General features: G+C 33.4%; 1 protein-coding gene and 1 long non-coding RNA gene across 5 annotated transcripts in view; one reads left to right on the top strand and one right to left on the bottom strand.

Annotated features, from left to right (window-relative positions):
* Nucleotides 1–12337, bottom strand: part of LOC117573194 (synaptosomal-associated protein 25) — a 79778-nt gene extending 67441 nt beyond the window's left edge. The window contains 3 exon segments of the mRNA XM_034256188.2: nt 9068–9109; nt 9173–9266; nt 12225–12337. Of these exon segments, the coding sequence (XP_034112079.1) occupies nt 9068–9109; nt 9173–9265 (135 nt within the window). The 5' untranslated portion in view covers nt 9266; nt 12225–12337.
* LOC127565963 (uncharacterized) lies at nt 1498–7322 on the top strand. Of its 4 annotated transcripts, none has more exons than XR_007955310.1 (5): nt 1498–2078; nt 2141–2462; nt 6061–6118; nt 6185–6389; nt 6467–7322. It is a non-coding gene; the product is annotated as an uncharacterized LOC127565963 (long non-coding RNA). The 4 variants fall into 4 exon arrangements; XR_007955309.1 differs by having other exon boundaries at nt 1500–1670; nt 1753–2078; nt 6185–7319; XR_007955308.1 differs by having other exon boundaries at nt 1499–2078; nt 6185–7322.
* Nucleotides 12338–13733: the final 1396 nt, after the last annotated feature.

The following is a 13733-nucleotide window of genomic DNA, read 5'->3' as shown; positions in this document are numbered from 1 at the left end:
TATTGTGATTGAATTTTAGTAGTTTCAAAATTTTTGGTTATACACCACAGAATTAATCATGTTTCTATAGAAATACCGAGTAGCTGGAGTTTCGAGAAAACTGACTCTTTACTTCTATAATTAAAGACAAAGAAACTGTGCTAACAAAATAAAATCCAAGTAATAACGTATTTTTATATATATACTTTCCTGCCCAAACTTTTTGTTACTTACACGTCTTATTGGCACAAAGTACATTGCCACTCGAAAAAGAGACATTCAAGTTTTTTCTTGCAATTTTGTGACTGATCATGTACGCTTTCTTTGTAAACAAGTTCGTTTTTTTTGTAATTTTTAATTTCCACACAAAAACTAATAAAGTCATATGCACATTTATAATTGGCATGTGCTTTATTTATATTAGTAATGCGGAGTCTAAATTAAAATATTTTTATACATATGTACGTATGTATTTATGTACGTTTTCATATTTGTTTTCATAAATGTTGTGCTTTGATTAATGTTGTGCTGTAAATTATTTATATACAAAAAATGTAATATATGTTATAAGGTATATATATGTCTTAAAAAAAAGTGATAGATTGTTGTGTTAATAGTGGACTCACCTCCTTGATCATCAAGGGCTACAAGTGTACGTATTCCTGCCTCCTTGCTCTGGTGTGCAGCAAATTGGAATGTAAATAGTTTGTAAAAGTGTTTAGATGGTGTTAATATTGTAATGGAAAAAGTAAATTTTGTATGTTGTAATTTGTTAATATTTCTATGGACATTAAGTAAAATAATTAAAAATCTATTCAGTTTTTTAATTAACTTTGAAAGTTCCTGTATATTTCTGTAATAAATAAATAAAAGTGTTAAGTATAATTTGAACCTGAACTAAGACTAAAGTATCACGAATTGCGTTATTATTTTTGTAATCGTAAAGTGATTTTGATTTATGTATGTGTGAAGAAAAGTTCGCTAAATACCATAGAGAACGAATTTAAAAACGATCATTTGGCAGACAAAAAATTAAGTAATGTATGCGAATCGGGGAAATCAAATATTACCTTAGGGTACGTACATTCAAGTGTAAGCAGGACTTGCACACATTTGTTTATTTTGAAGAAAATACAAACTCTTGTTTGTCAAAAAGTTTGAAAACACTTTAATCGCCAATATACAAAAAAAAAAAAATACCAATATAAAAAATACCATCGAATACAAAATATGTAGAAGGGATTTGTCTATCCACGAAGTGCAATTGCACCTGATTTTTGAAATTATATTCGATAATCATTTTGCTTTTATTATGTTTTGATATTCGGACTACAATATTGCTAAAAGCAAAATATTGCGGTATTATTATCAAAATATACTAAAATAATATACCACATAAATACTAAAACTGGATATGGCACTTCATTCAAGATATGTATATACAAGTAATATTACAGAGTGCAAAGTATACCAGATTGTCATCAAATAGTAAGTAGGCGTTCTTGCCCATACAAAAGTATTTCTTCAATAACTTCGTTGATTTTTATCTGATCGCAACCAAATTTTCAGGAATCAAAAAGTCTATAGGGTTTATTGTGTATTCCAAAATTCGGGCGGAAGTGTGCGTGGCACATTTAATATAGACATTTAATATATAAAATTCTTCAATAAACAATGGATTAGTTACTACTGTGAGAGGACATTATTGAAACTATAGCTAACATATATCATATATACATAATTTTGTCCTTGTCATTGTCCTTGTTGACTCAGACAAAGGGAGGAGAAGCAGATCTTGGTTTTTGTTCATAAGACGAAAATGACTTCGTTGGAGCTTCTTTTTGCACTAGTTGGGTCCACCTACGCGGCTTTGATCCAGGAACTTTGGATAGCGTCGGGCAACATGGTCGGCGGGCTGAAGTCTCAAAATTACAACCTCTACGTCCAGATAATGGTAACCAGACCAAGAACTGTTATTCTTTTAAAGAGGGTAGAACTAATAATCGAACTGCTAACTACTGGAAAGCTGTAATGAATTATTGGAACGGACGCCAACGCCCAGCATAGCGTTTGGGGAAATACAGAAACCAATAAAATGGGTGAGTCAGTAATCGAATTCATATTAAACGATAAGTTGAAGGTAGCCAACATATGTATATAGGTCGTACTTCACGCACTATGCTAGACATGACTTTCACTACTCTAGATACCCATTGAGGAGAAGGGAGAGTCCAGACTTTTCTATTCTGATCATAGGTACATTCGGTTTAAAATTGAATTCAACAAGGTTTCCTTGGCTAAGCAATACGGACTGAGTGACGTTGTTCAGTATCGTTACAAACACTAGATCCGGCGAGTACAATTAATTCGTTACAGGATATAGAAACATCTGTGAATGTTCTATCAAAATGACTACTTTTCACGCTGCGACAAGAAGCCATCAATGCCACCTTGGTGGAACCCAGATCTGTCATCGCTCCGTGGTAAGCTGACTAGCATGTTTCGATATAGATATATATATATCAAGAAGAAAAATGGTTATCATAGTTCATAATTAATTATTTTTATTGTAAAGCGTAGCGAGTCACGTTGTGTCTCGTGTCTCATCTTCTTTTTTACTGACTCTTTCTTTCCTAGTAGTTTTCTTGCTCGGGCCTTTACCAAGTTTACCAACACTCTATTCATTAGCTTCTAATACTGCAAAGGTCATGTTAATTTAAAGATCGTATGAATTTAAACACATAACATATTAACATACATACACATATTAACGTTAGCTAATTCAAACATCAGGTGTGGCATCATATATTGGATAATTTATCATATTTAAATTCGTTTTCTCTATACTTCTTTTTCATCGTGACCTTTCGCTGTACATACAATTAACTATATATTCCTTTAACTTTTGAAATGCCATATTCGATAGAAACTCGTTCATTTGGCTACAAATTTTATTTGTCATTTATCAAAATGACTACTTTTCACGCTGCGACGAGAAGCCATCAATGCCACCTTGGTGGAACCCAGATCTGTCATCGCTCCGTGGTAAGCTGACTAACATGTTTCGAACTTGCTAAGCAGGAAAGATATTTCGATTCTTTCAAGGCTAACGAAGATTTATTTGGCTTATATTTCTTAGTGCCATATTTCTACTCTATGAAGTTCCTCTCAGATTTTTTCCTGCCGAAGGCGTAAGAATGCAGCCGTGTAGTCACCAAAGACTTCCGGCCAATCAGCCTAATGTCTTTCTAAAGAGAAGCTACTTGACTTGCACATTAGAAGCAATGCAGTGCATCTGATGGCTCACAACTAGCATGCATATATGAAGAGCAAATCCATCGAGATGGCTTTTCATGCTCTGGTGGCCTTCATCGAAAAAGCGGTCTACTTTAAACTACTTTTCTTGATATTTTAGGTGCCTTCTATAATGATGCCATTTTAAAAGGGCCTTACCTCAGTCAACACGGCTCACCTCAGTCAACACGGCTCCAGCTATCTTATCGATGGGTTAACCGCTTTTTTAGTGACATGCAGGTGGTAGCTACGTAGGGCGATGCAGGTATCCGAAATGCAGGTATTCATACAAGTTAATTCGCTTTGCATAAGCATTCTGACAAATGGGAAATGCTTAACCATTATCAGTTCCGTTATGAAACTTACTATGCGGGAAATTAAAAAATGCGGACAAAACAGACCAAGCCGCGCCAAGCAGTAAAATATCTGATTTGGTCCTGGACAGAAAAACTGGCCACCGGAGCCTTGTACATAGCGAAGAAGATGCTTAGTTGCACTTGAGACCTCTCACCCTCTCACATGCGGTGGGCACACATCTCTGTTGTACGTCGAATCTTCCCCTATGGTATTATAGTGTGATGGCAAGCCACGGATGCACAGTGCATCACAGGCACTATCAGGTTGCCTACTGAAGCTCTGGAGGTGATAATTGGCATCGAACCATTGAATTAAAAAATTGAATTGGCTATAGTTGCATTGGTAAAGATAGGGAGGCTTGTACAGACACGGAGTTTACTATTCCCTCACGTATACTGACCACATTAATACAGCCTACAAGGAACCGTGCTTATGGCAACAAGGGCTCAGCATTTCCGAAGCCCTTAAGATCTTCATCGATTTGTCGAAGATAGCTGAAGGAATCGCTGCGGTTTTCTACAGTTCCAACTCGATTTCCACACTTTTACAAACTTTCTGATTATTGCAAAAGAAGAAAGAAAGAAATGTTCATGAGTGCACCGGAATCCTGGTGAGAGATCGCATCAAGCAATCCTTTTAAAACGACTTTGCCGCACATCTTGAAACTAAGGCTATACATGTACAAATAGAACATCGTTCATAATGATCGCCGGTTTTCAACATTGGAATCCCAATTTATAGGCTCACTTGCTGCCCACCTCTAAGTTGTTTAAAACCCTACCCATTTACAAATGGAACAACAATCGACGAGCTATCTACGTATAAACCAATTGCTTTTAGGTAACATGATATTCATAAAATCATAAAGAAACGTCCTATTTAAAGTACATCTCCAGTAAGCGACCTAATCTCACCAAAAATGAATATATATACCATCAAGTGGTCCAGCGATACCAAGCAAGGGCTTGTTGACGCGTGGACAAAACAAAATATATTTTTTGAACAGCATGCATTAATTGAAAACCGCGAACAAATATTAAAAGACCTTGGACAGCTAATGAATTAAACTAGTAATACTATATTAATAGGGAAGTAAAATATGTTAGTATATACATATGTATGTACATGAGAGAGATTTCCTTCCGGCACAAAGTTGCAATACCCTTCTACGCTATAGGTAACGGATGATGCAATCAGCTGTTTACTGTATTCAAATTAGGCCGATGTAAATATTTTCATTGAAAATGCCTATTGCGCAATGGATGGCAATTAAATATTTGGAAATGATCTACCTTCCCGTGATTTTATGTACATATGCCAATGGTGTTAAGCTTAACTTGATAATCAACGAGTCCGACTGATGGACAGTCCGACAGAAAGACGGACATGGCTATATCATCTCGGCTGTTGATGCTGATCAAGTATATACATACATACATATATACCTTATAAGGAGATGACTCCTTCTACCTTTTACATTCGTAGCTGAAAGTACAAAATTATAATGAATTCTACACTATGGAAAGCGGGTATAAAATATGTTTAACCATTTATGAAATAAATATCATCACAGCATATGCCTTGAATGATATTAAGATATTGTGGCAAATTATAATTTCTTCAATGTACTCATAAAGTTATATACTTTGTGAATATATAGATATATATATATCAAGAAGAAAAATAGTTATCATAGTTCATAATTAATTATTTTTATTGTAAAGCGTAGCGAGTCACGTTGTGTCTCGTGTCTCATCTTCTTTTTTACTGACTCTTTCTTTCCTAGTAGTTTTCTTGCTCGGGCCTTTACCAAGTTTACCAACACTCTATTCATTAGCTTCTAATACTGCAAAGGTCATGTTAATTTAAAGATCGTATGAAGTTAAACACAACATATTAACATACATACACATATTAACGTTAGCTAATTCAAACATCAGGTGTGGCATCATATATTGGATAATTTATCATATTTAAATTCGTTTTCTCTATACTTCTTTTTCGTCGTGACCTTTCGGTGTACATACAATTAACTATATATTCCTTTAACTTTTGAAATGCCATATTCGATAGAAACTCGTTCATTTGGCTAAAAATTTTATTTCTACGTAACCTTGCCTGACCTATCATAGGAATGATATTTGGTACTAAATGATACTGTAGTACTCTATCACCCTGCCCTTGCGTTGCTATGTTACAACGCTGTAAAGTGACAAATGCAAATACACCATTTGGTGAATTTCGCTCTTACTTGAGCTTGGTAACATCTCCAGCAACAGGGTTAAATCTTTTCTATCAAAACCGTCCATGGGAGCAGACGTATAATTGGATTATTTTTTTTTTTTAAATAAGAAAAAAATAAGATGTCCAAAAATCTTAAGGCCTCGTCGCCAAGAGAATAAAAAAAAAATAATTTTCTTGAACCTTTAGAAATCTGGTCCATCAACTACTCCTGGTATCAACTACTGCACAGCGCTGTCTCGGCGAGGTAATTGTTATAAAATAATAAAAATGAATTAGCTGCCAATATTTTTATTTTTTTAATTTAAATCAGGTGATCCTATTGAAACAATAATTTTTGCTATCGGCCAACTGGCTTACGTAGAGTGAGAGGCAGCAGCAGCACCACATGAGAAAAAAAATAAAACAATAATGTATTAGGAGTGCAACTAAGTGCGCCCTGTTTTTCGAAAAAAAAACCCAATTGTATCATCGCCAACGCATACAATCGCTTGGAAACGGCTTGACGGGTAACTCAAGTAATTATAAAGCAAGCTCTTCTTGAGTTTGGCACGTATCCTCTTCGAGCAAGGCCTCCAATTTAGCGCCTTCGTAGGTTTTGGGCCTTCCTTCACGAGGACGGCCGTCAACATAAGAATCACAGTATTTGAAGAGACGAAACCAAACACGGCATGTTTCGCTCAGCGCACCATTTCCGTACATTTTTTGGAGCACTCGACGCGCTCAAGCTGCCTTTTTTTCAAATGGAAGAAGAAAATCAACACTTCCCGCATAAGACGATTGATTGACATTTTTACTTAACCAGAAGTATATAATGCGAACACGAAATCACTCATGTGTCGCAGCAGTTTGTTTACCAAATGTCTAAGCTTGGTTCGTGACGTTTTAAATATGTCAAAATCGACAAACTCTTTCTGCTAAAGCCATCTACTGACAAACAGCGAGAACTTAGTTTCGCACCTAGTATAACAAAGCTAACAAAGCTACAGTTGAATGTGCTCGACTGTGAGATACTCGCTACCCAATTTAAATAAAAGCAAAATATTGCGATATTCTCAAAATATACCGAAATACTACAAAAATAATAAATATATAACAACGGAAGTGGGCGTAGAAAAAATTGTAAACAAACTTGATCTGGGTGCAAACATAACAAATACTATCGAAAATTATTAGAATTAGAGCTGTATCTCTTATAGTCTCTGAGATCCTGTGTTTCATACGGACGGACGGACATGGCTAGATCGTCTCGGCTGTTGATACTGATGAAGAATATATATATTTTATAGGTCGGAAATGCCTCCTTTTACCTGTTACATATATTTCCTGTACGCAAAAAGTTATAATACCCTTCTAGCCTATGGGTAACGGGTATAAAAACTGGAGTCCTTACTTTAACTCCTTGTTTAAACATTTTACTTTATATTTAAGTAAATTACATACGCTATTATTAAAAAGGGACCAATGGCAATAGAAATTAATACTAATAATAATAATAATAATAATATAATAATAATAATTATAATTAATTATACTGTCCAAATTTACAAAAGATATTTGCCTAAACCGAAATTCATTTTATAACTGTAAGCTAAATATTTAAAAAAAAATATGATTTACGTAATTTGTGTAAACAAAAAGTGTAGTGAAAATTTAAATTTTGGACAATCATCTACATTATTAGATAGCTAAAACGAAGCACAAATAGACTTAAAGTATTTTTTAATGTTCGTGTTTAGATAATGAATAAAATTTGTAATAAATAAATCATTTGTTAGTCGTATATTGCACGCTTTGGGCTGCGTGAAAAATTATTATTAATATTCTAATATTTTCATTTAATAGCGTCTTATTTTGGGGAAAAAATTAAGTTTCGTTTCTGAAGCTGAAGCCACGAATATTTCCATATTTTTCTCATTCCTTCAATTTAATTCAAAGAAAAGCTTCTCCAGTAAAATGTGATTTTTCAACAACATTCGCGAAGACGCTGCACCTCCAATTTCAGTAATTGAAGAGGGACAAGAACAGCAACGAATCAGCACCTCCAATTGCACAGACAGCAATTGCAGCGGAAAAGTGAGCAATAACAAAAGTAGCGATGGGAGCGACGGAGCTGCACCACCAGAACAATATGGACTATTATTGTTATAGATTGAAGCATAGATGAAGCTTAGTTTTTAATATGCAAATATGTAAGGAATAAAGTTGACCTTCGCTCGCGAACAATTTTGTTTTTTTTTTAACTCAAAAAGAAAGCACAACCATCGCAATAGCTCCGTGGTTAACGTTTTGCGTGCGCTTTGCGACTAAACTAACATAACGTTCGTTTCGTAAGGTTCCCGGATAGGCTGTGAATTTGCGATCGCAGCGCTCACACTTTCTTGGGTGGTGTATATTGGTATTGTAAGTGAACTGATTTAGCTTCAAGATAATATGGTAAGTATTTATATGTTCTATCCTTAATCATATAAACGGAATTTCAATGCAATAATTTATTGAGAAAATTTTTTTAAATTTAGGGAACAGTTAAGCTGAAATAGGGCGATTTAGTAAATCTGAGAACAGTTATAAAGTTAAAGTGTTTGCTATGACTAAGTTTTAAAGCCTAAAGGTTAATCAAATATTAGCCCGCTTAAGTTCTAAATGAATGGCTTTTATTTGTGAACAAATCCAGTGAGTCAGTAAATACCCGACAGGATAGAAAGTATTGGAAATCATTTGTGAAATTAGATGTATTGATTTTAACCAAATCTGAGCGGAATTTAAAAACAGGGACGGTAGTTTGCAGAAATGTTGTGGGATAGTACAGACCCGATTCTGAAGTTTAATTATAAATAAGCTAAATATGTTATTAACTTAAAATCTGATGATGCAACAATGAATGATGCAACGTCATGGAATATAATAAAATTGTATTTGCATGTAGTTATCGCAAAGATTTTTAAACAATTAATTTTCACCAAATGCTAGGCGGAAGGTTTCCGTGAGAAATTTTCAGAAATCAACAGAGGAAACTAAGATTCCATGAGCATTTTTCAGAAGTGAAAATTATAACTAGTCTGGAAAGCTTGAATTCGTGGTATTCTTTCGGAAATAAAAATTGGATCATGGTCTTAAGTGTTACATTAGTTAAAAAGTGTCGCGAATACTATTTTGATAATTTTTTTAATTAGTAGTTATTATTATTTAATCTTACCTCTTCACAAAGGGCAAGCATTCGCCGAGTGCTTTCCAAGGACTGCAATTGAAAATATTTAATTTAAATTATTGTTCATTTTTACAATCCACAACAATTATTTACCTCATCTGCGGTACCCTGAGCCTTAATCTGCAACTCCTCCAGTTCGGTCTTGGGAACTTGAGGAGGTGCTTCGTCGGTAGGATCAGCTGGCATTCTGAAAAAATTATATTTTTTTGCATTCAACTGGTGTGACTTGATTTAATATAATGTTCAAATATTGGCATATCGACATCACGATGCACCGTGTGGAATATAAAATTACTCCAAGATAGGGTTTCAAATTGCTTCTCATGTGTCACATTAATTTGACCATTGGTAAGAGACTCGGAAAATAAACAAGTAAGAAAGCTACAGTCGAGTGTGCTCGACTGTGAGATACCTGCAACCCATTTTGAAAAAAATCAAAATATTGCGCTAATATTCTCAAAATTTACCATATCGATATTCCACAAAATATTAAAAAATAATAAAAATATAAATCACAGAAATATATAAATCGCATAAAAAAAATGTGTATGTATTCCCGACCTGGACTCGAACTCGCACATCGACATATGTTTGGCTTGCACATTACCAGCACAGTCATCGCAGTCGTTACGCAGCCGCTATTTAACTCTAAACATCTAAGACACGAGCAATTGTTGTCGTGTTCGCCTTCGTTGCAAAACTACACATGCATGCACATACAATATAGGCGATCATGTAGAAACATATACATACGCATACCTACAAACGAAAGTATAGCAGGCGTTTTTGCCCATACAAAAGTATTTCTTTAATAACTTCCACAATTTTTATCTGATCGCAACCAAATTTTCAGGAATGACAATTGAGTTGTTAGAGTATATACCAAATTTCGCTATAGCTCTAAAATTACGCTTGTTATTCGATTTTTATAGATTTGCGGGAACAAACTTGATCTGCGTCAAACATAACAATTGCTGTCGATAGATACGAGTATACATAGCTCTATCTATTATATGTTAGTCTCTGAGGTCTAGCTGTTCATGTTGACAGACGGACATGGCTAGTTCGTCTCGGCTGTTGACGCTGATCAATAATATGGGGTCAGATATGCCACCTATTTAAATATTAGTTACTCGTCGATTTTAAATAAGGCAGTTTAATAAATAAAAATGGGTAAGAAAGTTAAAGCCTAACGAGCAAAACTGTCAGTTTCGATTGTGTTTAGAATCGTGTGAAGTGTCAAAATGTACACAAAAAGGTGCCTGTTCACTTGTTGTAAATAAATTTGTTATACATACATGAAGCACTAAACCTGGCAGATGTCTCTTTTACTAAAAGAGTATTGGGCGGTAAAGCAGCTGAGGTCTGTCTGGTACCACTTTATAGACAGGTAGGCTTCCAAAACTCAGCTTAAACAAGCTAGCGGTAATGAAATGGCAGACATATTCAAGTTGACAAAGGCGCAATGCAAATATTCTGTCATAAAATGTTAGTGTTTAGTATAAAATATATGTATTCTGCTTTACTGTAAATGTAAATATGAATAACAGACCACGCTTCGGTAAAATAGTAAATTACTTGAAAGGTAACGCCAATTGGGACTATGTGTCGACATGTGCCACTTATCGTTTTTACCTATGACGAAGTCGATAATTTCAGAAAGGTTGTTTCCATTATTAAATGGTTCAAAATTTGAGTCATGGTATTGAAAAACTTTTTTAAATGTGGGCGCGCTTAAATTAGCGCTTAAACAGGCTGAAGTTGGTATGGTATGGAATTGTATGTCTGGTTGTTAATGTAAATGAGATCAGAGATGTACTGAGAGCAATTATTTATAGCTATGTATGTTACCCTTAGGTACGGTTGCCATTCCAAAAAGATTTTTTATACCAAAATTTTGAAAAAATTGACCAATTTTAGCAAAAATGTACCACAAATTTCTTTCGGTTTTTTTTAAATTATCTTTTATTATTTCATATTTCATTTTTTTCTTCAAATTATAGTATAGTATATAGTATAAAAAGAAAACCAAAAACAGAACTTCCATTTAATCAATTATACTTTTCGATTTCCTACTGATACAAAATTTGTGTCTGGTGGAGCACAGCCATTTGTTAAAATAATAATATATAATTATTTGTTAAAATAATAAATATACTTCAAAGTGTCGGAGTCGACTCATTATGGTTGCTACATACATTTGCACAAAGTTATAATCATGGTTGCCACTTTTGGTACAACTGTATATTTTTTATGCGTTGGTACATTGGATCACATTTTATACCCGCTACCCATAGGGTAGAAGGGTATTATAACTTTGTGCCGGCAGGAAATGTATGTAACAGGTAGAAGGACGCATCTCCGACCCTATAAAGTATATATATTCTTGATCAGCGTCAACAGCCGAACAAACGTAAATTTAAAGCTAGAGTTGCGAATTTTGGTATATACAATAACTACTATAGTAGTTATAAGTCCTGAAAATTTGATTGCGATCAGATAAAAATTGTGGAAGTTTTTAAAGAAATACTTTTGTATGGGAAAAAACGCCTACTTACTAGGGGTCTGAGTTGTGCCGTCTATGGTATATTTTGAATGGTGTGCTGTATCGATATACCAAACATACCATTTGGTATATTCTTAGTATTTTCGGTATATTTTGAAAATAATACCGCAATATTTTGCCCTTATTAAAAATGGGTAGCGGGTATCTCACAGCCGAGCACACTCGACTGTAACTTTCTTACGTGTTATAAATATTTTAAGATGCCCACTTCTGCATTATACCTATTCCCATACTTTATATATTTTGAGATGCCCACATCTGCATTATACCACAAAGACGGATATAATACGAGTAATTTACCCGTGTAGTCACATGATTTTATTTTCGATTCTGCGCACTTCGATAGGTAAAATCAATAAACAATATTTCTTTGAATTTCCTTTGAGTTTATTTATGCAAACATATTTTTCAGTTATCCAAATCATTTAGTATATGTTTATGTTCATATACGTATGTAAATAGACACTGGGTTGAATATGGATGATTTTATTTAATATAATTTATATTTAATTTTTTCATGTATTTTTAAAAAAATGTTTATCATAAAATAAGTAAATTTAAAAATTGGATATTACATACTTGATTTTGTTTGTTTTCAATTAATCTTAAATTTATCTCAGAAATTATTTTTGACAAGATATTCGTTCACGCACTGATATTAAACTAGCAAGATTTCCAACATTTCTGTACTCGAGTTAATATTATACCCTGCACTTGACCAGCTCTTGCCTCACAGAATTGAGGATGATACATTGAAATATTTTCTTTATACAAATCTTCTTAAAAGAACAAATGGATTTTAGATATATTATATATATATATATATATATATATATATATATATATACCTTTATTATATATATGAATATGATTATGATTAATTTAATTTAATTTAATTTAATAAATAAATTAATAAATTTATATATGTAACACAAAATGTCCGATAATACAGAGTATCATGTAGAGGCATAACAAAATTTCTTAAATTATCTGAAAAGCTTTTGCGCGCGCATTTAGTTGTCCATATGAGCTTTGTCCTCAAGCCAGGCAACACCTAAAAGGAAAAAGAAAAAAAGTAGTCGAGTGTGTTTGACTATGAGATACTTCACATTTTGGAATGTAGTAATATTTCGATATACCAAATGCCAATGAATACGGAAGGTAAATCTTCGTGCTTTTTCAATTAAAAAATCTATTCAGGAATAATGAAAACTGTTGTCATAGTATTATTGCTCTGGCTAAAGAGTAATGCTTACTTCTGCCTGTTACATACATTTAGTAAACTTCTACTCTATGAATATCGCATAGACTAGTATGCAAGCTCAAAAGTGCTTTAGTTATTGGCAAAACTGCAGTTTTGAGTAGGAATTAGTATCGGTACTTATTCTTGCAGCGGTCGATTTGAATGGTTGGAAAAAACAATATATATAACTAATATACCACAATAATACTAAAAATATATATATTTTAGGTATATTATAAAGAATCAAAATATAGAAGATTGTCAGTCACAGCAACTAAGATCCCTAATCAGTAGGCGGTATACAAAAGTAATTCTTTAATAACTTCGACAATTTTTATAAGAATACAACCAAATTTTTAGGAATCACAAATACTATAGCTATTATTATATATACCTGTTAAATACATTTTCTGCCTGTACAAATTATAATATATAAACCCTATGGGTAGCAAGTATAAAAAGAATATTGAAATGTCTTCTGGCTGATTTTGTATTTAGTCTATATTATTCACGAATTATGATTCATTCAATTTAATCAATTAATGTATTTATAACTCATTATTTCCGATAATACAGAGTAACATGCAGGGGCATAACAAATTTTCTTAAATTAAATGAAAAGCTCTTGCGCGCGCATTTAGTTATCCATATGGCGTCAAAAGCTTTTTTATGGAGTGAAAGCTTTGTCCTCAAGCCAGGCAATACCAAAAACAACGGAACTAGAAAAAAGTAATCGAGTGTTTTTGACTGTGACTACACATTTTGGAATGTAGTAATATATCGATATACCAAATGCTAAGTGTTTCTTTAAAAAGTTCGACAATTTTAATCTGATTGCAACCAAT

The sequence above is a fragment of the Drosophila albomicans genome, chromosome 2R (genome assembly GCF_009650485.2).
Source record: "Drosophila albomicans strain 15112-1751.03 chromosome 2R, ASM965048v2, whole genome shotgun sequence".
Lineage (NCBI taxonomy): Eukaryota > Metazoa > Arthropoda > Insecta > Diptera > Drosophilidae > Drosophila > Drosophila albomicans.
Note: the sequence above shows the minus strand (reverse complement) of the source record. Positions and strands in the feature narration are given on the sequence as shown.